A 24,329-nucleotide genomic window follows, 5' to 3' on the forward strand; every position below is an offset into this window, starting at 1 on the left:
AGCTATAGAATCTGTCATACACAGCTATAGAATCTGTCATACCCAGCTATAGAATCTGTCATACCCCGAGTTGTAAACCCTGTCGTACATCCAGCAGTTGAACAAAGACAATCAGGATTTCATGTATTTTTATTTCGCCCAACCTTGGAATGCATTTGGTAATGACATAAACAGCACACAACCAATGCATCAGGATATATATATTTTTTTTAATAAATAGATAACATGTAGCTGTGGATACCTCAACAAGTTAACCTTATTTTTTTCTGAACGTTTGTCTGCAGTTGTTTGTCAATTTATTATGTGTTTGCCGAGATATGTACTTCCCCCATTGTGAATGCCCCTGCTAAGGAGCCTTCTGTGTATCTAGATTCTTTTTGTTTTGCTTGTGTTTTTTAGTCTTGCTTCTAGCTTGACTCGCATGCGACTTTCCGTGGTGGTGGCTTTCCCTTTTTGTTCTTTCACTTTTATTATCTTATTTCACTTTTGTCCCTATTTGTTCCCATTTTGCAGCCACCTCTGTAGGTTCGCGTGCGGGTCTAGCTCGCTCTTTATCCTCTAGTTTTCTTTATTAAGTATGAGCGTCCTGGTACGAACTTTGTTTTGTTTTAATGACGTTAAATATTGTAACGAACTAATTTATAAACAAGGTAGTGTGGCCGGCGTTTTTCTGATTTTAATTTCATGTGCCTGTATGGCTCACGCTGGACAGCCTATGGAGTTTTTCCCCGGAGAGCACGGGACGCATGTTTTGCAACAGTAATATTGTAGTAACGCGCAGTATTTTTAGTTCACCTCTGTGGTGGATAGCCTGTTTTCGTCGTCACTTACTGGGAAGCCGTTCACGGAACAAGATGTTTTAGGATAGATAGATTTTTTTTGCTCTGTTCCGGGGCCCAGTTTCTTCTGCCAGCCTTCAGTTTTGTTTTAAGTTATCTTGTAGTTCAGGTTCAGTTGCTCGCCTTGAGTCTGTTTTAGATTATTGATGCTGTCAAAGGCGAGTATCCATTTCTGACTATGTTTCTTTTATTTACCGAATTCGTGTAATTTTCGTTTCGAATCTTTGTTTGTTATGACTTTCTGTCCGTTTCTGTGTCTTCTGTCCGTTTCTGTGTCTTCTGTCCGTTTCTTTGTCTTCTGTCCGTTTCTGTGTCTTCTGTCCGTTTCTGTGTCTTCTGTCCGTTTCTTTGTCTTCTGTCCGTTTCTGTGTCTTCTGTCCGTTTCTTTGTCTTCTGTCCGTTTCTGTGTCTTCTTTCCGTCTCTGTGTCTTCTGTCCGTTTCTTTGTCTTCTTTCCGTCTCTGTGTCTTCTGTCCGTTTCTTTGTCTTCTTTCCGTTTCTGTGTCCTACGTTTATTCTATGTAGGGTTTTTCTAACATATTTTTGTCTTGATGATTTTTTATTGATTTGCCGCCATCTTGTTTCGGCCGCCATTTTGTCGTCCATCTTTGATGTTTATGTTTTTAGGACACCTTTGATGTTTATGTTTTTAGGACACCTTTGATGTTTAGTTTGATGTTTCGAATTCTAAGTTTAGTTTTTTCTTTTCTATCAGTTTCCACCGCTCCGCGCTTCTCGCTCACCGCTCCGCGCTTCTCGCTCACCGCTCCGCGCTTCTCGCTCCATGCTCCACGCTTCACACTCTACTGTTCTGCACTCTCACTCAAACTAGTCCTTTCTACTTCACATTTTAGCTTTAATTCACTTTCTAAACTTAGATTAGTTTTTCCGCCACGCTCCGATATAGGTTACTTAGCCTCTCCATAGATTTATGTTTAGCCTTTTATATATTGATATTATGAGCTGATTCCGGATTACCATGACATCGACAAGTATTCAATAAACTTTAATTAATTTTCCAATTCTAGTGTTCGTTTTGTTTTGTGAGCGCGTCGGTTCTTTATAGCACCAAAATTACATCCTCCAGAATTTATATAAGCCATCACAGAATCTTACAGCTACTCAAGGGCAAGCACAGTGGAAACTCTGATATTTTTTGGAACATTTTGGATTGTTTTCGACAAAGAACTTTATGAACTTTTGTAGGCCTGTGATTAGGGCCACTGACTTTTGAACTTCTTATCCTTACGAATCTTGTGAAGAGATCATGAACCTTTTGTTTTAAAGGAACTGTGTTTCATATCTAGCGAACAATATTTTAATTTATTTTTGTCGGGCCCAGAGCAGAGCAACTTAGGCATTATTTTAGGTTTGTTGACCATAGCATTGCACACTTCGTATTTCGTATTTTCTTCCCCTCTAGTGAGTGACCCGAGGTGTGCCGTTTTGAATTTTGTTTCTCTATATTTCGCAAGTCTTTGTTAACCTCTACGTTTTCACTTGACTTAAAGTATGGATGAGAAATTACCTTCTCATGAGAGTGCCGAGCTATCCCCTTACACTTTGAAGTTAGAAAGGGATGAACATTTTGCTTCGGACACTGATAGTCGTAAGAATGAAGGCGACCATGATGGCGCTCAGAGCGAGCCTCTAGTTGAACCCTCTCAGACCCAAGACACTTTGAATCTACACAACTTTCCCTCTCAAGCTGAACATTCTCCTACACAGGAAGGTTTAGGAACTGAGCCCTCCCAACAGGCTGCAAGTGCAGAGCATCTCGCTCAACGAAGTAGAGAAGAAAGAGGCCCCGCCATTGTTAGGGCTAGACTTAATGCTGAGGTTAGGGAACTGTCAGACAAGTACTGGGCCATGAGCCGAGCTCATAAGATTATGATCAGCGAGTTGTGCACAGCTTTTAGGGAAACACCAGACAAAAGGAGAGTCCTTAAAGCTCATAAAATAACCCTCTGTGAGCGCCTAGATGAGCTGAATGTAGCGAACTCGAGGCTTTGTCAAGTGGCTGAAAGTGATGTAGCTATAGAAGAGGATCTGAGCGATATGCACATGCAAACGGAGACGCTCAAAGAACAATATCACAGACTCTTTCCCAAGTTAGACCCGTACGCCTCCAGCTCAGACTTGACTTCCACAGTCGCTTCTGGAGGTGCTAGAGAGGTTTCTCTAGATGCTTCTTTGGCGGTTAGTGCAGCGAGATTTAGGTCCCAGCAAATGGTCGCAGATGAAAGGGCCAGACAGGAAGAGACTCTTTTGCTTTTAGAAGAGAAGGCTTCTAGGACCATGGCTTTGGCTGCTGATAAGAAGGCAGAGATGGAAAGAGAGTGCGCTCGATTAGAGAGAGAAGCTCAAGATGAAAGGTTAGCTTTGAAGAAAAAAGAAAAGGAAATTAAGACTGCACTAGAGAGGGTGGAGAGAGAAGGCAAGATGCAAGAAGAGCATGACGTTTTTAAGATCCTTAAAACTGACATAGAAGACCAGCAAAGGGCTAGAGAAAGATTCATGCCCCAACTACCTCGTGACAGCCCCATTGATAGGTACCTAGGTACTCACAACCCCCTGCATGTAGGTACACACTCAGAGAGCATAGGAGATGTGGCGGTAGGGTATGATAGGCACACACAGCACACACAAGATACATATAAGCCTGCGACAGCCGACACCTACGCCCGCCCGCGTCACCAGCCGGAAGCCTACACCCTCGTCTCTGGGCAACATCAGCCTGCGGCAGCCAAGCCTGGACTCCCGCCACTTCAGCAGCCCACGGAGGTCAGGGCTTATGCCCCTTCGCATCTCCAGTCGGCCGCCGAGGATATCCGCGACACTCTTCGAGGCATCTCCAGGAGCCTTGCTCAACCTGTCTCCGCTTTTCATCCACTTCCAGCAGCGGTCACAGCCACGGCTCCTACCACTACGACGATGACTACAGCCACCACGATGACGACAAGAGTCGGAGGCCAATTCGCGACCTCCTTTCGGCCTCAGTTTGTCAAAGCTGAGATTCCAAGCCACGAAGATCGTCTTCGCCAGATCTACGCGCCTTCCCGTTTCCCTCACAAATCCCTCAACCCATCAGCGAGACCTTTTCCCGGGCCTTTCCCTGGTCCTTTTCCTGCCATGACCTCCCGAGAGTCTCCGACCTATGTGCCAAGCTTTGCATATGGGCCTTCTGTCATGCATCCTCCCATGCAAACGCAGCAATATGACCACGCTGCAAGCTTTGCTCCTGACACGGACTACACACAGCATGGTTTTCAAGAGGCTCCGGTCACGAGCCCTTCAGACGTCTACTACGGGCAAGATGCATACCTTCCTCAGATGCAAGGCCAGCCAGCGCTCTCCGAGGGTTCTGCCCTAGCTCGTACTCTAGCTGAGGCTCTCCTGATCAACAGGTTACCGACGCAGGAGCCCACTACGTTTTCAGGAGATCCTTTGACGTACCCTCTCTGGAGGTCCTCATTCACTCTTTTGATTGAGCGGCAGGGCGTTTCTGCAGAGGAAAAGCTCCTCTACTTGGAGAAGTACTTGGACGGTCCGGCGAAGGATGCGGTCAAGGGACTCTTTCTGATCAGGGATGCCCAGGCCTATCAGCAGGCCCTTCAGACGTTGGAGGAAAGGTTCGGCAGTTCTTTCGTCGTTGCCAGAGCCTTCCGAGAGAAACTAGATGCATGGCCGGTTATCAAACCCAAAGATGGACAAGCCCTCCGCGCCTTCTCGGACTTTCTTGGACAATGCCTTGTGGCGAGCCGAGTGATAGGCCAGCTACAGAATCTGGAAGACCAAGCCTATCACAAGACACTCATGAGCAAGCTTCCAGATTGGTTGGTGAGAAACTGGGTGCGGAAAGTAAACAAGACCAAGAACGAGAAGAAACGCTACCCTACCTTTGAGGAGTTGTCAGCTTTCATCAAGACAGAGGCAGACATCCTTTGCGAACCCCTTTTCTCCTCCAGCAAATCTGCCGCCTCTTCCACCTCACAGACCGCCAGTTCATCAGTCCCCAAGAGAACATCGTACAGTACGGATTGTTCTACTGCATCTGCATGTCAAGAGTGTGACAAATGTCTTTGTCAGCATCACGCGAAAACTGTCCTGAATACGAACTGCGACGAAGTCTGTCCCTTTTGTGCCGTTCGTTTTCCGACCAGCTCTTCTTCTCATCCTCTACTCAGATGCCAGAGGTTCGATGAGATTCCCGTTGAGGACAGGAAACACTTCATGTACGAAACGTCCTTGTGCTTCTCCTGTGCCAGAAAGACTGACCATAGAAGTGTAGACTGCACTACTAGGGCGATATGCGACAAGTGCCAAGGCCCACATCTCACTATGCTGCATGGAGCGCCCAGCTACAGGAAGAAGATTCCCAATCAGCAACGGAATGCCCAGGGACCGCCAGATTCTTCAAGGTTTGTCTGTATCAGTCAAGATGCCCGTGTTTCTGCCTCTGGATCAGCATTTGCGACGACCAACAAGTCAGACAGACCAGTCAGAGCTACCATGATTGTTCCGGTCAGAGTTTCGACGAAAGAGAATCCCACGGTAGAGCATACGACATACGCGCTGCTTGACACCATGTCTTGCATCTCCTTCGTTACTGAATCTTTGAGTGACAAGCTGAACACTCATTCCGAGCCAGCGTCATTGAGGCTGAACACTATGACTTCTCAGAACACTCATATCGAATGTCAGAGAGTGACCGGATTGTGTGTTAAGGCCCTCAACTCCAATGTTTCCCACAACCTGAAAACGCTCTACACGACGGACCATCTCACCAATGACACTGAGAACATACCAACATCAGAGACCGCTCGTAACATCAAGCATTTGAGCCATATTGCCAGCGAGATTCCCCCATTGCTCGAAGGCTGCACTCCCGGGTTGTTGATTGGCTACGATCATGCAGAGCTATTCATGCCAGAGAGAGTCATCAAGGGAGACCCATACGCCGTTCTCACACCGTTGGGTTGGACGATACTGGGACAAGTGTCGCCAAAACAGTCTGTCCATGACGTGATGCACGTGTCTCTAACAGAACAGTATTGTCTCAGCGAGTACGAAGGTGAATCAGTCGCTTCCGTATATCGCACGACACTCGCCGAACCCAGCATCTCCGACGCCCTCCATGTCATGGAAAGGACGAAGAAGACCAGTACGAAGAAGACCACAACGAAGAAGACCACGACGAAGAAGACCACGACGAAGAAGACCAGTACCAGAAGACCAGTACGAAGAAGACCACAACGAAGAAGACCACAACGAAGAAGAAAGTGGCTTCTTCCCCAGATGTCGTCGTGCTACGTGACGAAGCCGTATGCAGAGCAGATTGGCCTCTTGGACTCGTGACGGAGGTTCGCCCCAGCGACGATGGACTCGTGCGAACCTGCAAGCTCAAGACTGTCAAGGTCACCTCGAAGACGAGCCATTCCACTTTCTACTACTGGCGCCCCATCTCTAAGCTGACCGTGCTGGTGAAGGCAGACCCGGACACCCAATGACTTTTCCAGTGAACGTTACTGTTTCGACAGACCGTTTGTGCATGTTTTGGTCTGACGTAATCCGTTCGCCTTTTTGACAGGTGGCGCTGTTTTGATTTGGGGAGAAAGTTTCGTCTTAATGCAAATATTTTTTGTGACTTTGTGGTTTCTCCATATATATATATGTTTTTGGTTCCGCATTTTGGAACGAAAGCTCTTGACAGAGGCAAGCGCTTAATGAATCGGTTTTGTTTAGTCCTTCCCGCGTGCGGATGCCTGTGCTTATGATTAAGAAGACTGAAGATGTTTTTCATTTGTATTCTTTTGTAGGTTGCGACTACAGTCTTTCACACTGAGTTGCGGTTTATGTAAAGGTGTAAGAATAATGTTGATACGATATGTTGACAGTGACGGACCGACGAAATATGATGTTACATTTGTTGAAAGAACACGTGTGATTTTTTAGATTGAGACTCATAGAGAGTGCGTTTCGAACAGCTACGTTTTGGATAATGCCAAAAGGATTCTGTAACGTTTCGGATTTTTGTATTTTGAACCACGTATGAGAGTGCGTTTCGAACAGCTACGTTTTGGATAATGCCAAAGGATTCTGTAATGTTTCGGATTTTGTTCTTGAACCACGCATGTATTCGATGATTTTTGTTGATTTTTTATGTTGACTTTTGTAAAGACTAAGATGTCTTCGAGGGGGGAATGTGAATGCCCCTGCTAAGGAGCCTTCTGTGTATCTAGATTCTTTTTGTTTTGCTTGTGTTTTTTAGTCTTGCTTCTAGCTTGACTCGCATGCGACTTTCCGTGGTGGTGGCTTTCCCTTTTTGTTCTTTCACTTTTATTATCTTATTTCACTTTTGTCCCTATTTGTTCCCATTTTGCAGCCACCTCTGTAGGTTCGCGTGCGGGTCTAGCTCGCTCTTTATCCTCTAGTTTTCTTTATTAAGTATGAGCGTCCTGGTACGAACTTTGTTTTGTTTTAATGACGTTAAATATTGTAACGAACTAATTTATAAACAAGGTAGTGTGGCCGGCGTTTTTCTGATTTTAATTTCATGTGCCTGTATGGCTCACGCTGGACAGCCTATGGAGTTTTTCCCCGGAGAGCACGGGACGCATGTTTTGCAACAGTAATATTGTAGTAACGCGCAGTATTTTTAGTTCACCTCTGTGGTGGATAGCCTGTTTTCGTCGTCACTTACTGGGAAGCCGTTCACGGAACAAGATGTTTTAGGATAGATTTTTTTTTGCTCTGTTCCGGGGCCCAGTTTCTTCTGCCAGCCTTCAGTTTTGTTTTAAGTTATTTTGTAGTTCAGGTTCAGTTGCTCGCCTTGAGTCTGTTTTAGATTATTGATGCTGTCAAAGGCGAGTATCCATTTCTGACTATGTTTCTTTTATTTACCGAATTCGTGTAATTTTCGTTTCGAATCTTTGTTTGTTATGACTTTCTGTCCGTTTCTGTGTCTTCTGTCCGTTTCTGTGTCTTCTGTCCGTTTCTTTGTCTTCTGTCCGTTTCTGTGTCTTCTGTCCGTTTCTGTGTCTTCTGTCCGTTTCTTTGTCTTCTGTCCGTTTCTGTGTCTTCTGTCCGTTTCTTTGTCTTCTGTCCGTTTCTGTGTCTTCTTTCCGTCTCTGTGTCTTCTGTCCGTTTCTTTGTCTTCTTTCCGTCTCTGTGTCTTCTGTCCGTTTCTTTGTCTTCTTTCCGTTTCTGTGTCCTACGTTTATTCTATGTAGGGTTTTTCTAACATATTTTTGTCTTGGTGATTTTTTATTGATTTGCCGCCATCTTGTTTCGGCCGCCATTTTGTCGTCCATCTTTGATGTTTATGTTTTTAGGACACCTTTGATGTTTATGTTTTTAGGACACCTTTGATGTTTAGTTTGATGTTTCGAATTCTAAGTTTAGTTTTTTCTTTTCTATCAGTTTCCACCGCTCCGCGCTTCTCGCTCACCGCTCCGCGCTTCTCGCTCACCGCTCCGCGCTTCTCGCTCCATGCTCCACGCTTCACACTCTACTGTTCTGCACTCTCACTCAAACTAGTCCTTTCTACTTCACATTTTAGCTTTAATTCACTTTCTAAACTTAGATTAGTTTTTCCGCCACGCTCCGATATAGGTTACTTAGCCTCTCCATAGATTTATGTTTAGCCTTTTATATATTGATATTATGAGCTGATTCCGGATTACCATGACATCGACAAGTATTCAATAAACTTTAATTAATTTTCCAATTCTAGTGTTCGTTTTGTTTTGTGAGCGCGTCGGTTCTTTATAGCACCAAAATTACATCCTCCAGAATTTATATAAGCCATCACAGAATCTTACAGCTACTCAAGGGCAAGCACACCCATATTAAAGTACATACCTGTATAAAGTACTCCCAATGTCAGAATCTTTCTTTATTTGGTGTTTAACGTCGTTTTCAACTTTTTCTTTATTTGATGTTTAACGTCGTTTTCAACCACGAAGGTTATATCGCGACGGGGAAAGGGGGGAGATGGGATCCTTTCTTTCTTTCTTTATTTGATGTTTAACGTCGTTTTCAACCACGAAGGTTATATCACGACGGGGAAAGGGGGGGAGATGGGATAGAGCCACTTGTTAATTGTTTCTTGTTCACAAAAGCACTAATAAAAAAATTGCTCCAGGGGCTTGCAACGTAGTACAATATATACTGTTCAAAAAAAGAAACGCATAGTTGCTACTTGCCAAATTTGTTTTATTTTTCGAAAAAATTAACAGAAAATCCAATATTTAGATTATTTGTTTGAAATTTGGTATGGACACAGTTGAATGCACACACAGTTCATTTGCATCTTCAAATCAATCAGTCAATCAATACGATTGGGTGCCGAGGCTGTCAAGTCAGTAGGGGGTGTGACTGCCTTGAGCAGCAACAACTGCCCGGCACCTTCTGGGCATGGACTGGATCAGATGCCGGATATCTTGCTGTGGGATGGTGTCCCACTCCTCCTGAAGTGCCTGCAATAGATAGCGGTGATTTGCCGGCGCTTCTTCTCGCCTGCGCACACGTCTGTCCAATTCATCCCAGAGGTGTTCTATCGGGTTCATGTCTGGCGACATGGATGGCCAGGGAAGCACCTGGACATGGTGGTCGGTGAGGAACTGGGTGGTGAGTCGTGCTGTGTGCGGGCGAGCGTTGTCCTGCTGGAATATGGCATCCTGGTCAGCCAGAAGAGGAAGGGCGTGTGGGCGCAGAATTTCCTCCACGTATCGCTGGGCAGTTATGCGCCCTTGGACGTGCACCAGGGTGCTCCTTCCAGCGGTATTGATCGCCCCCCACACCATGACGCCTCCACCACCATGAACGGGTGCCTCATCCACACAGTTGGGCGCGTAACGTTCGTTTACTCTCCGGTAGACCCTCCTCCGACCATCATGTCGCTGGAGCAGGAAGTAGGACTCGTCGCTGAACCACACGTGTCTCCAGTGATTCCGGACGGTCCAGCGAAGGTGCTGGTTGCCCCACTGCACTCGGTTCTGGCGATGGCGGCGGGTGAGGACAGCTCCTCTGTGAGGTCTGCGAGCTCTCAAACCAGCTTCATGCAGGCGGTTCCGCACGGTCTGGTCCGATAATCGGTGTGGCCCGGGGAGAGCCTGGACAGAAGATGAGGCCGACAGGAAACGATTCCGGAGGTGGCGGAGCCGTATGAAGCGGTCGTGAGCAGCAGTTGTCGCCCTTGGTCTTCCCGCTCGTGGCAAGTCAGCAACGGAGCCAGTGGCTTGAAACCTGACCCACAGTCTACTGATGGTGCTCTGGGACACGTGGAAGTGCCTGGCGATTGCACTTTGACTTTGGCCTGCTTGTAAACGACCCAATGCAATTTGGCGGTCTTCTCTGCTCAATCGGGCCATCTTTCGTCGCTGAATTGTCGTCTGATTTCTTTGTGGCGAACAATCCGCTTTTATGGGTTTTGGAAGACATGGTGAGAGCTCAATATTCCCCGAGTTTCACGAGATTACACTGAAGCATGACGAGTGGTCATGCCAAATGAGCAATTTTGACATTGTAGCCACTGATAACGCATGCGTCACGTGCAGAGCTCACTTGTGGCAATGGACGAAAGGTCGACGACCAGATAAACATTTTCTGCAGTTTGGTGGATATCCTTGTAGCCATATAACTAAATTAACCAAATATTACAAACTATGCGTTTCTTTTTTTGAACAGTATATTACCTTACTGGGAGAATGCAAGTTTCCAGTACAAAGGACTTAACATTTCTTACATACTGCTTGACTAAAATCGTTACAAAAATTGACTATATTCTATACAAGAAACACTTAACAAGGGAAAAAGGAGAAACAGAATCCGTTAGTCGCCTCTTACGACATGCTGGGGTGCATTGGGTAAATTCTTCCCCCTAACCCGCGGGGGTTATGTCTAAATACATATCTATACAAAAACAACAATGGCTGCAGACGAACAAACACTTTCTTTCTTTCTTTCTTTATTTGGTGTTTAACGTCGTTTTCAACCATTCAAGGTTATATCGCGATGGAGGGAAGGGGGGAGATGGGATAGAGCCACTTGTCAATCGTTTCTTGTTCACAAATTCTTCCCCCTAACCTGCGGGGGGTACTTAACATGAACAATGAAACATAAATAAATACATGTAGATACTGGCACTTACACTATACGCATGCTATTTCAACAGCTTCATTTAATGGGGAGGGGGGGACACATGTGTGGTGGAAGGGGGGGGGGGGGGGGGGTAGGACAGAGATGTTAATAACAAGTGTACACGGTTCTATCGATTATCACACACAAAATGAGTATGTTTTTTTCATTATGTACAGCATAAGTTGACATTTACCATTGCCCTCTCTCTCTCTCTCTCTCTCTCTCAGTCTCAGTCTCTCTCTCTCTCTCTCTCTCTCTCTCTCTCTCTCTCTCTCTCTCTCTCTCTCACACACACTTACATACACCTCTCAAACCTATTTTTTTCAAACAAATTGGCAACAAAAATACAATGTCAGATTACGTAAATAATCTAAATTCTCATTTTTGAACTGTTATTCATAGCATCAGATAAAAAGTATTATGCACTGTTGAATGTCAATATACAACCCAAAGCACTGAATATCATAACCATCAAGTCACATCATCATATGCGACTGAAACGAACCCCAACTTTCTTCATTTGGTGTTTTACGTCGTTTTCAACCACGCAGGTTATATCGCGACGGGTGAAGGGGGGAGATGGGATAGAGCAACTTGTCAATTGTTTCTTGTTCACAAAAGCACTAATCAAAAATTTGCTCCAGGGGCTTGCAACGTAGTACAATATATGACCTTACTGGGAGAATGCAAGTTTCCAGTACAAAGGACTTAACATTTCTTACATACTGCTTGACTAAAATCTTTACAAACATTGACTATATTCTATACAAGAAACACTTAACAAGGGTAAAAGGAGAAACAGAATCCATTAGTCGCCTCTTACGACATGCTGGACGAACCCCAACGTGTAGCATTCAATAACACAAGGCAAAGCAGTGTAACACAAAACCAATCACTGAGACGTGAAATGAAAGTGATTCTTCGATCATGCTTTGATCAGAAACAAATGAAAAAACAATCCAAACCATATCGATCAGCACTTCTCCTCTTCCACATTTTAAATCCGTCTTATTTACACAAACGCCTCAGATCACACAAACTATGAACTAAATTAACAGACACACACACAGACAGACGCACGCACTCAGACACACGCTCTCTCTCTCTCTCTCTCTCGTCATTGCTTGTATTATGTTCAGAGCAAATCCATCATTATTAATTTTTGCAGTTGCCCCAGACAACCCTCCAAGCAGAGGAATGCAAATTATTTGGCAGTACTGGCTTTATTATGCCCTGGTTTCATTAAGGTGCGTTTTCAACTGTGGTTTGATGTTTTGAACATATCGTTTGGTAGCTGAACACAAAGCAGTCTTCGTCACCCAGAACCTGCTTTTATGGTGTCATAAAAAAACACGTGCTTGTGTCAATAAAAACACTCCAGTGAAATGACAAACAAATCATTGCAATTTGAACATCGAAAGAAACGCATCACAATCACACAAGACCCCTTTTCATCCAAAACCTCATGGGGGGGGGGGGGGGGGTGGGATGGGATAGAGCCACTTGTTTATTGTTTCTTGTTCACAAAAGCACTAATCAAAAATTTGCTCCAGGGGCTTGCAACTTAGTACAGCAGTCCCTCTCATGAACGGACACCCTTGGGCCATAGCAAAACTGTCCGTACATTGCAGGTGTCCAGTCACGGGAGGGGTGACCACACCACCCCTCCCCCATACACACACAGAGACACACAAACAACAGCATTGAGTCTATGCTAATCACTTCTTGTGGCTGCTAAACAATAAACTCCTAATACTTCTTTAAACGTTCTGTAAAAAGGATTTGTATGAAAAGTGTTGAAAAGAAGAGATAAAATAAATCCCCAAGGCAGTGAACACACTCACCATGCACTGACATACGAAAGCAGCCACACAAACACAGCACAGAGGAGCGTGTGCAGATGCCTTGCAAGAATAAGCTTGAAGACCAGTTTGAATAAATAGCAGCAGATAGAGCTGCATGTCATAATCATGTAATTTATTTTCATCTTGTCTGGCTTTATTGACTGCATGCCGATCATGTGGCATGGCAGTGACTTTTCACTCTTCAGTCGGAAATACACTGTACATAACACAGCTCTCACTCTCCCTCACTAAATGCCTACCCCAAGCCGTGACAACTGATGCTTGGAAATTGTGTGGAAGAGTACACCTCTCTATTTCTCTCCAATGCTCTTCCTGCTGACATGCAGTGACACCGGACACCCCACCGAGTTTAGCCAGCTACCCCTCCACCCCCCCCCTCCCTCCCTCTCTCTCTCACTCCCTCCAGCCATGTACTGTTTGGGGCTGTGGCCAGAGAGGTCAGCTCCAACTGTTCACTCAGAGCAAAACCAGTTGACTGTGTCGTAACTTTTGACAAAGCAAGACAACTGAAGGGTTCACAGATTAGGCAACCGACTCACTGGTCAAGGCTGAGGGGAAACAAGAGTATCTTGTCAATGAAAGAGGTTACACACAGACACACGATGCTGAGAACGGTGGCCGGTTTTTCCACTCTCTTTCGCTCAGGACCTTCATCGACTGTGGTTTCTGTTGTTTACGTCCAACAGACAAGAAATGAATAATGAGCACAGTGCAGTTTCATGTTGGCATCTTCGCATGTACTCCACTCCTGACCAAAACTACCCCCCCCTCCTGATGGGTACAGGTGCACTCAAGTTACCAGTGACTGTCGTCACGCCATTGCGGCTGTGATCTTTGTACCAAGAGCCGGACTGCTCTGTTATCGATTTTGTTGTGGTGAAAATTTGACGATGGTCTGTCCGTACATTGGAGGTATGACCTGCTGTTGGGACCGAAAATGAGTGTCCGCGTCCACGTTTTGCAGGTGTCCGTTTAAGGGGGGGGCAAATATAGAAGGAAAACACTCCGTGCCGAGCAAATGTGTCCGTACATGTCAGGTGTCCGCTCACGCCGGGGGCCGTACATTGCAGGGACTGCTGTACAATATATTACCTTACTGGGAGAATGCAAGTTTCCAGTACAAAGGACTTAACATTTCTTACATACTGCTTTACAAAAATTGACTATATTCTATACAAGAAACACTTAACAAGGCTAAAAGGAGAAACAGAATCCGTTAGTCGCCTCTTACGACATGCTGGGGAGCATCGGGTAAATTCTTTCTCGTCCCAACCAATATGGGACTCCCCCTAACCCGCGGGGGGTCCCACTTTACAATTGTCCTCTTTTACTAAAGCTGGTAGGCGTGTAAGGTGCAGAGACACACATGCACAGCTACAGTGATCAACAAAACTTGCTTCACACGTGAGGCTTTAATTTAGCGCACAAAAACAAAAGTTTTAGTAGGCAACATCCTTTGCATCAACATGAAACCGTATCGCAAAATAAACTCGGTTTCAGCAGGCAAAGTCTTTAGCATCAACATGAAACATAGTGCACAAAAAACCCACCCAGTTTCATTAGGCAACTTCCTTAGCATCACCATAAAACAGCAGTGCACAAAAAACTCAGTTTCACTAGGCAACATCCTTAACATCACCGATAGTATCAACAATACAACTGGTGTAACTGGTACCTACCGAAGACCATATCCGAAAGAGTGCACAGTAGAACATCTTGCTAACTGGAACTCTCTTGTAAGAAAACGCGTGGTCTTTAAACCTCTATCCTTGTAAAAAAAAAAAAAGTTCCATCTTTCTTTCTTTCTTTTTTTTTTGGTGTTTAACGTCGTTTTCAACCATTCAAGGTTATATCGCGACGGGGAAAGGGGGGAGATGGGATAGGGAAAAGGGGGGAGATGGGATAGAGCCACTTGTTAATTGTTTCTTAAAAGTTCCATCATCATCATTCTCTCCAGCAATGGCCTTATGAGAGAAACTCCATTTTCTCCACACATCCTTCGTCTTAGTGAGTGCATGAGGCTATCAATGTCTACACACGCCAAACTTTAGGTTCTCCAGTGCAAACAGACACGCTGCGTCCAACAAACATGTTCTCCATAAAGTGGTTTTTTTTCTCTCTCGGTAACCCTTAACGAACAGCAGGTTTGGTCACGTGATATAAGTTTTTGCTTGAGTTTGTGTACTGTTGCTCAGTTCACCGTCAGTTTCGTTCTGTATGACTATGAGACTTCTTTGTCATGGGAACTCAAGTCTTTCCTTTGTTGACCCCGTTCCTTGCCGTACACGTGTCGTCTGTGTGATGCACGTGCTCAAGCCATGGAGTCAGGTTTGGGTCCTCGTGGCTGCAACACAAGAGACATTCTAGGTCATTCTAAGGTCATTCTAAGGTCATTCTACGTCGTTCGGCTAGGCTCCCGACATTCTGGAAGCCGTTAGGTTTTTATGTGTACGTTCTAGGTCGCTCCATAATTTTTCGGAAGGTAAAGTTTTGTGACCAAGCACACGCATGTACGCAAGCACACACACACACACACACACACACACAACGTTTACGTAGAGGTTACATGCCGAGTCTCAGTGATTATTAAAAATAATGGTCGAAGTTAGCGGATCATGAAAAATGCGAGCTTCAGCGAGCTTTTTCATGACCGCGAACTGAGACCATTATTTTTAATAATCACTGAGACGAGGTGTGTAACCTCTTTATTCCTCCTTTCTTCAGTTATTCCAAAAAAACAGGAGTTTTTGTGCGAAAGTTTGATCGAATCCGAATCACTCAACCAGTAAACCTGCGCAGGCGATCGATTAATGCGCGGTTGTATAGTTCCGTGCAAATCATTCCATTCTGTTAACACTTCTTTTCAGTTTCCCTGTTTTGGACTAAAATCAAGTACACAGATATGCTGTTATTCTGCTGTGGCGGTAAAGGCAGATATTGTGTGTTCTGTTTATGTTTTAATATCGCTTAGTAAATGTTCTTTCGTCAAATGGGACTAGCAGACGAACTTTTGCACCAGTGTTCCAACGTTAATTACTGTATGAAGTTCAGTTTTCTTGGGAAAATAGTGTATGAAACCGCTTTATGTTGTTTAAATTGATGAGATGTGTGCATTTGGTTGCGTGTGATCTGTTTATAAAATGAAATATTGTTGAAAACTGACCGTCGGATTGCAGTCAGTGTTGTCGAAGAAACTGCGTTAAAAGAAGGGGAACTACTCTTGTCGCCAGAGTATGAGTTACTTGCCTTGGGAATTTGCTTGTGATGAACGGTTTGTGCACTGCAGATCTAGATTCAGAAAACAACCGAACTCATGGATTTTATATGGAGATTCATGTGTTCAGGCCTGTAGTTGTTAATTTAAATGCGGTATGTGTGTATTGTTTGCTCCAGAGATGTATACTTCGTACGTATAGAGCGTTCGAAACTTTTCAGTCGCAAAAGTAGTACCGAAACAGAACAGCTTCTCAACCCATTGCACTATCGAGGATTCAGGCTGTTGCTGGCTCGTTATTTGTTTGGTTGCTGGGTCATTATCGAAAAATAACTAGCTCTACAAGTTTACAGAGGTAAAGAAGCAGAGGGGGGAATAACATTACATCGACAAACGTGAGTCAAAATGAAGGGAAGTTGGTAGATTACTTTCTTCTACTCTTTCTTTCTTTTTAATGTTGTAAACGTCCATAACAAAGAATGAATAAGATCCAACCTTTGTAAACCTCCATAACAAAGAATGAATAAGATCCAACCTTTGTAAACCTCCATAACAAAGAATGAATAAGATCCAACCTTTGTAAACCTCCATAACAAAGAATGAATAAGATCCAACCTTTGTAAACCTCCATAACAAAGAATGAATAAGATCCAACCTTTGTAAACCTCCATAACAAAGAATGAATAAGATCCAACCTTTGTAAACCTCCATAACAAAGAATGAATAAGATCCAACCTTTGTAAACCTCCATAACAAAGAATGAATAAGATCCAACCTTTGTAAACCTCCATAACAAAGAATGAATAAGATCCAACCTTTGTAAACCTCCATAACAAAGAATGAATAAGATCCAACCTTTGTAAACCTCCATAACAAAGAATGAATAAGATCCAACCTTTGTAAACCTCCATAACAAAGAATGAATAAGATCCAACCTTTGCACAATTGTTTTACATGAGAACTCAGGGCTATTGAAAACAATATTCCTCAAAGAATGTGACCGATACAAAATGCAGAAAAGACAGACACTCACCGAGTACGCAGGATTGGGGGCCGGGTCTACATTGGGCCGCTGTATTTCAAACTGCAAGAAAATAAAAATAAAATTATAATCCAACACTTTATTACTGGCGACAGGTAAGACATTTTAAAACGTTTCTTGAGGTTGGAATGAGCTACAATCGTACAGCAGTCTCATAGCTTGCACTATGCAATCAACCATTTGTACTCCATTCTCCGTTTCAATGACATTTAAAAATAAAATTGTGTTCAGCTGACACCAGGTAAGACAACAGTTTTATTGAAAGCTAAAGCATTTTGTACTTTTCTTCTGAATTGGATGGCTTTTAAAGACGAGAAATCCCCGATCACAAAACATCCTTCTGATGTCTCCTGTCTTTCCAACTGAGATGCGAGTAAGGTCTTCCCCATCCAAGCTTCCCAACTCTTTTTTTTTTAAGTATCTGATTCTGATTCGGGGAAAATCCATGTGTATTATTACATTAAAATCTGGAGCTTCGTTAGACCCAGATAAAATTGCCTTAGTAACCCAACTTTCTATTCTTCTGGATCAACCTTATGTGGAAACGATCAACTCACCCTCATATATGTTTACATTTACTTAAAGCAATGATCTTATTGAACCCCCCCCCCCCCCCCCTAAAAAAAAAAAAAAAAAAAAAACGATAGGCCCTCGCGTAAAAAAGTTTATACGTGGAATACACATATCAATGCTTGATGTAAAACAAGACAGATACAATGGGAGTACTCACCCCTCCCCTGTAGGGAGCCAGGAGTCGAAACATGTACTCCCACGAAAAGTTGGACGTGGCTCCCTCTGTTGGGGCGTCTGAAATAGAAGAGAAGTAGGTCACAATACAGCACGCGGCAAGCACGCCATTCAGAGAGCAAAAGCGTCAAATCAACTTGACTTTTAAGTTGGTTACCTCTTTTTTTTTTTACCCCCCCCCCCCCTCCCCCCCCCCCCAAAAGAAGACAAACAACACCAACAACAATAATAACGCCCCTGTTGTTTGTCTGATTTGCCCCGCACTGGCATGGTTCTGTTTTCCCTCTTTGCCCCGCACTGGCATGGTTCTGTTTTCCCTCTTTGCCGCCAGAGAGTGTGGCCTGCAAATGTCCTTACACTCTCTTGTGCCCTTCTGCCTTGCGCAGGCTGATCCCAGGCCACGCAGCAACTCCCTCTCCCTCCCTTCTCTCTCCCTCCCTTCTCTCTCCCTCCCTTCTCTCTCCCTCCCTTCTCTCTCCCTCCCTTCTCTCTCCCTCCCTTCTCTCTCCCTCCCTTCTCTGGGTTATATCTCTTTTCTTCTTCTTCTTCTTCTCTCTCTCTTTCTCTTTCTCTCTATCTCTCCAACTCTCTCTGTCTTACTCTCCCCCTCTCCCCCCTCCCCCCTCCCATCTCTCTCCCTCCCATCTCTCTCTTTTGCTCTCTCTCCCTCCACCCTCCCCCCCCTCTCTCCCTTCTTTCTGTAATCGACACAGAAAAAGCACTCACCCCTGGCGTCACGCCGCGGACCGGGAGCGGCAGAAACTCCGCCCCTGTTGTCGTACCACGCCGAGTCCTGGAAGTCTGAACGACCTTGACGTCTGCCCTTCAGCAGCTGACCATCACCGCTCGACTCGCTTTCTTGGCTGACGGACATATGGTCCGGGGCGTACATCTGGTGGCGGCTAGCGGCTGTCCAGCTTCCCTTGGTCGCCAGCTGACCGGCGAAGATGCTCGGGAACCTAGGACATAAAGATTGAAAGTTATGGTGGGGGTTGCAAGCCTGGTGTTTATGGGGCGAAGTCCACTTCGCAAAGTCTATTTCGTGACGCTCGCTGTAGGGAGGTTTCAGGTTATATGGTAGTCTCCATGTTTCAGGTTATATGGTAGTCTCCATGTTTCAGGTTATATGGTAGTCTCCATGTTTCAGGTTATATGGTAGTCGCCATGTTTCAGGTTATATGGTAGTCGCCATGTTTCAGGTTATATGGTAGTCGCCATGTTTCAGGTTATATGGTAGTCGCCATGTTTCAGGTTATATGGTAGTCTCCATGTTTGAGACAAGTTCCGTTCAGGTGTAACACATTACAACTGTGGAAATGTTTAAAACAAAACTCATGTTTTTTCATATCTGTTTCTTCAAATCTTGTTTACAATTTTGATCTCCTTTAAAACAAAAAAACGAACACAACACAAACATCTTGTACAGGGCGGCATTCCGAAATGAAACCTGCAGAGTTTCTGCACTGTAGTGTATTCCGGTTGTGATTTGAAAATGGAACAGTGTACAATCTCCACACACGTCATCACGACCTCACACACACTGTCTCACCTGTGGTCAGAAGCCTCAGCGAGTTGCGTGGAGGCGGCCGTGGTCTCCTTCTTCTTCTTGACGCAGTTGTAGATGAGAACAGCGATGATAATGGCGACGATGAAGAAGACCGGGAGGCCCACACCCAGTCCGATGATCAGTGTGTAGTTGTCACTCTCCACAGTGCTGTAACGAGACACACAGGCTGTTAAACACTGTACGATCTACACTACTGTACAACACAAACAACATCATGTAGCAAGGTCACACACACACACACACACACACACACACACACACACACACACACACACACACACACACACACATTCACATTCATTTTCACTGGCGCACACACACACACACACACATACATACACACACACACACACACACACACACACACACATTCATTTTCACTGGCGCACACACACACACACACATATACATACATACACACACACACACACATACATACACACACACACACACACATACATACATACATACATACATACACACATACATACATGCATACATACACACACACACACACACACACACACACACACACACACACACTAACACGCACACACACCCACACACACATACAAACACACTAACACACACTAACACACACACCCCCCCCCCCCCCCGACACAAATAAAATAGACAACGACTTACCTGCAGCTAGGAACACCGCTGCTGTCAGCGCGACACACCTGGGTGTCTGGACAGGTGTACAGCGCCTTGAAGGCGTCACACAGCGAGGTGTTCTGCGACACTGTCACGGCACACAACACAGGGGTCAAACACACAGGGGTCAAACACAAACAACTAGCTATCTTAACTAACACCCACTCAACACATAGGCCTATCAGATACACGCACTCCCATGGTAAGTTTCAAACAACACAAAATCGCAAGTGGTTTTATTATGAAGACTTTTAAATATGAAATAAAAAAGAGACCTATGAAGAAGGATTCTCGCCGCCTAGGACAACGAACGAACGAACGAACGAACGAACAAACTTTAAAAGGAGAGAGAGAGAGGGAGAGATAGAGAGAGCAGAGAACAAAATAACAGGTACAAACAATAAGTTTTGAAGTAACCTACACACAACTGAGGTAAAGATGAAAATAGAACACAGAGAGAAAACACCCACAAAAGAAGAACAATAAACAGATTCAAGCAACCTTTCTTTCTTTCTTTATTTGGTGTTTAACGTCGTTTTCAACCACGAAGGTTATATCGCGACGAGTTCAAGCAACCTACATGCAACTAAAGTAAAACATTACAAACAAACAAAAACAAAAAAGTTATTTGAAAAAACTCACAGGTAGTGCCGTTGACCTGAGCAGTGGTGATGGGAGTGTCTGTGCCGTTAATGGTCAGCGAGCCAGCGGTCAGCAGATCCTCGATGCCCTTGGCTGCGTAGCCTTCACTGTTGTCCGTCTGGTTGGCGTCTATCTGGAGCTGCGTCTCTGCAACCAGGCTGCCGGGTCTGTGCAACACACATTGATCTCTATTACTTTTCATCAATGCTGCTTTCGTCACAGACTTACTTTATTTGAGAGCTTTTCAAAACAAAACAAAAATTAGTTATTGAAAAAAATGTTTAAAATTTGTTATCTAGCTAACTACCTTACTATTTGTTATCTAGCTACCTAACTACCTTACTATTTGTTATCTAGCTACCTAACTACCTTACTATTTGTTATCTAGCTACCTAAACCCCATAATGCCAGACGCCAGGCGGAGCAGCCACTAGATTGCCAATGTTAAAGTCTTAGGTATGACCCGGCCGGGGTTCGAACCCACGACCTCCCGCTCACTGGGCGGACGCCTTACCACTAGGCCACCGTGTTGCGGTCCCATCCTTTATCAGCTAGTCATAGATATTGAAACAACATTAAATGCCATTTTCCATTTATCAGTCGGTCCATTTTTAAAAGTAAACGGAATGTAGTCCCACTAGTCAAATGCGAGGAAAATACAGTATGTTTTCTATACAACTCTTCAGTCGTGTGCGTGATAGACGTCACTGACGAAAATGACGTCGACTAACCTCAGGCTGACGACGATGACGTCATGGAAGGGAGCTCCGATATTAATCCGGAAGAAGAGCAACAACTGAAATGGGGGAAACACAGGTTAGGAAAAAGATGATGCCACGACAAACACGCACGCACGCACGCACACACACACACACACTCTCACACACATACCGTCACACTCTTACACACATACAAACACACACTCTTACACACATACACACACACACACACACACACACACACATATACTCTCACACACATACACACAAACAAAAACACACTCACAGCGTAACATACGCACACGCACACACACGCACGCATACACACAGATACACACACACACACACACATACACACCACCCTCATCGTCCCCTCCCCCCAACATACACACGTCACCATAAACTCACAGCATTACGAATGCTGGCAGTGAGGTTAATGTAATAAGGTGAAGTGACGTCATCCAAGGATGACGTGTTGGTCATGTCAAACGTCAGGATGAGAGTGGTGTTCTCGTAAGTCGCTGCACACCGAAATGGAAATGACATTCGTCACTTGCTTTTCTACATCCATACATGTAAAACGAAAACTCCAGCAAGCACAAACAACATATTTTTCACCGCTGAGAGGTTTAGCTCGTCACGTGTTCTTCCTTGTGCAAATAGAACTAATGGAGAGAGAAACAAGTCGCGTAAGGCGAAAATACAACATTTAGTCAAGTAGCTGTCGAACTCACAGAATGAAACTGAACGCAACGCAACGCAGCAAGACCGTATACTCGTAGCATCGTCACTCCACCGCCCGTGGCAAAGGCAGTGCCAGTGGAATTGACAAGAAGAGCGGGGTATTCGTTGCGCTGAGAAGGATAGCACGCTTTTCTGTACCTCTCTTCGTTTTAACTTTCTGAGCGTGTTTTGAATCCAAACATATCATATCTATATGTTTTTGGAATCAGGAACCGACAAGGAATAAGATGAAAGTGTTTATAAATTGATTTCGAAAAAAAACGTTTGATAATAATTTTTATATATTTAATTTTCAGAGCTTGTTTTTAATCCAAATATAACATAGGTATATGTTTTTGGAATCAGAAAATGATGGGGAAGAGGATGAACGTAAATTTGGATCGTTTTATAATTTTTTTTTTTTTTTACAATTTTCAGATTTTTAATGACCAAAGTCATTGATTAATTTTTAAGCCACCAAGCTGAAATGCAATACCGAAGTCCGGGCTTCGTCGAAGATTACTTGACCAAAATTTCAACCAATTTGGTTGAAAAATGAGAGCGTGACAGTGCCGCCTCAACTTTCACGAAAAGCCGGATATGACGTCATAAAAGACATTTATCAAAAAAATGAAAAAAATGTCTGGGGATTTCATACCCAGGAACTCTCATGTCAAATTTCATAAAGATCGGTCCAGTAGTTTAGTCTGAATCGCTCTACACACACACACAGACACACACACACACACACCACGACCCTCGTCTCGATTCCCCCTCTACGTTAAAACATTTAGTCAAAACTTGACTAAATGTAAAAAACAGCAACAGAACATCACAACTGCTTCAGTTCAATATTTTAAACATTTAATCTCAAATTCCACAGTGAACAGTCTCTCTTCAACTCACTTTCTCTTATTCTCCCTCTCCCACCACACCCACCCCCTCTTCTCGCCATACTCTCCCTCTCTCCTTTCTCATTTCTCATCTCACTTCCCCTTTCATCTAATCTCTCCCCCCCCCTCTCTTTCATCCCCTCCCCCTCCTCTCTCTCTCTCTCTCTCTCTGTCTCCATTTCTCTCTTTCTCTCTTTCTCTCTTTCTCTCTTTCTCTTTTTCCCTCTTTCTCTCTCTCTCTCTCTCTCTCTCTCTCTCTCTCTCTCTCTCTCTCTCTCTCTCTCTCTCTCTCTCTCTCTCTCTCTCCCTCTCTCTCTCTCTCTCTCCTCACCAGAACAGAGGCCGGAAGACGCATCCCTTGTGTACCCGGTGCGACAGACACAGTCATAGCTGCCGATGTTGTTGTCGCATACTTCTCGTGCACTGCAGTTGTTGGTGGACGCCTTGTCACATTCGTTGACGTCTGCATGACACACACACTCAGTTAGGTGTGTGCTGGGATACATCTTACACTGATAGATCGTCGATATCGTCGTCGTCGTCGTCGTCATCACCATCACCATCACCATCATCATCACCGTCATGGTCATCGTCATCATCATCATCATCACTATCATGTGCGACTACACAGTGTATTCATTCTTGTACAACATAACAAGAACAACAAAAACAACAACAACACAACAACCACTACCACCACCACCACAACAACCAACAGTGATTACAACAATAACAACAACATTACCAATACCAATACCAACACCAACACCAAACAGCCACGTACCGACGCATCCACTGCCCTGTATGGGCGTGTATCCAGTCCTGCACACGCAGGAGAAGCTGCCCACATTGTTGACACAGCTCTCTCGCTTGTTGCACGTGTTCAGGGAGACAGAGCTGCACTCGTCTACATCTGCAACACAACACGTTGCATTACACGTCTGTTACACGACACACAACACGTTGCATTACACGTCACACAACACGTTGCATTACACGTCACACAACACGTTGCATTACACGTCTGTTACACGACACACAACACGTTGCATTACACGTCACACAACACGTTGCATTACACGTCTGTTACACGAAACACAACACGTTGCATTACACGTCTGTAACACGACACACAACACGTTGCATTACACGTCTGTTACACGAAACACAACACGTTGCATTACACGTCACACAACACGTTGCATTACACGTCACACAACACGTTGCATTACACGTCTGTTACACGACACACAACACGTTGCATTACACGTCACACAAC

General features: G+C 44.5%; 1 protein-coding gene across 5 annotated transcripts in view; it reads right to left on the minus strand.

Annotated features, from left to right (window-relative positions):
• Window positions 1–11,491: 11,491 nt before the first annotated feature.
• The window catches only part of LOC138947845 (uncharacterized), a 129,211-nt gene continuing 116,373 nt past the window's right edge, over window positions 11,492–24,329 (minus strand). For all 5 annotated transcript variants that reach the window (XM_070319404.1, XM_070319405.1, XM_070319401.1 and 2 more), the window contains 11 exons: window positions 23,835–23,963; window positions 23,382–23,513; window positions 21,843–21,955; window positions 21,447–21,511; window positions 20,716–20,882; window positions 20,062–20,161; window positions 19,399–19,563; window positions 18,576–18,808; window positions 17,833–17,909; window positions 17,094–17,144; window positions 11,492–15,190 (listed from right to left, as the gene is read on the minus strand). In XM_070319404.1, coding sequence (XP_070175505.1) covers window positions 15,158–15,190; window positions 17,094–17,144; window positions 17,833–17,909; window positions 18,576–18,808; window positions 19,399–19,563; window positions 20,062–20,161; window positions 20,716–20,882; window positions 21,447–21,511; window positions 21,843–21,955; window positions 23,382–23,513; window positions 23,835–23,963 — 1,265 coding nt within the window. In that variant the 3' untranslated portion in view covers window positions 11,492–15,157. The remainder of the gene's footprint in view (window positions 15,191–17,093; window positions 17,145–17,832; window positions 17,910–18,575; window positions 18,809–19,398; window positions 19,564–20,061; window positions 20,162–20,715; window positions 20,883–21,446; window positions 21,512–21,842; window positions 21,956–23,381; window positions 23,514–23,834; window positions 23,964–24,329) is intronic.

Source organism: Littorina saxatilis, linkage group LG14, assembly GCF_037325665.1.
Source record: "Littorina saxatilis isolate snail1 linkage group LG14, US_GU_Lsax_2.0, whole genome shotgun sequence".
Classification (NCBI taxonomy): domain Eukaryota; kingdom Metazoa; phylum Mollusca; class Gastropoda; order Littorinimorpha; family Littorinidae; genus Littorina; species Littorina saxatilis.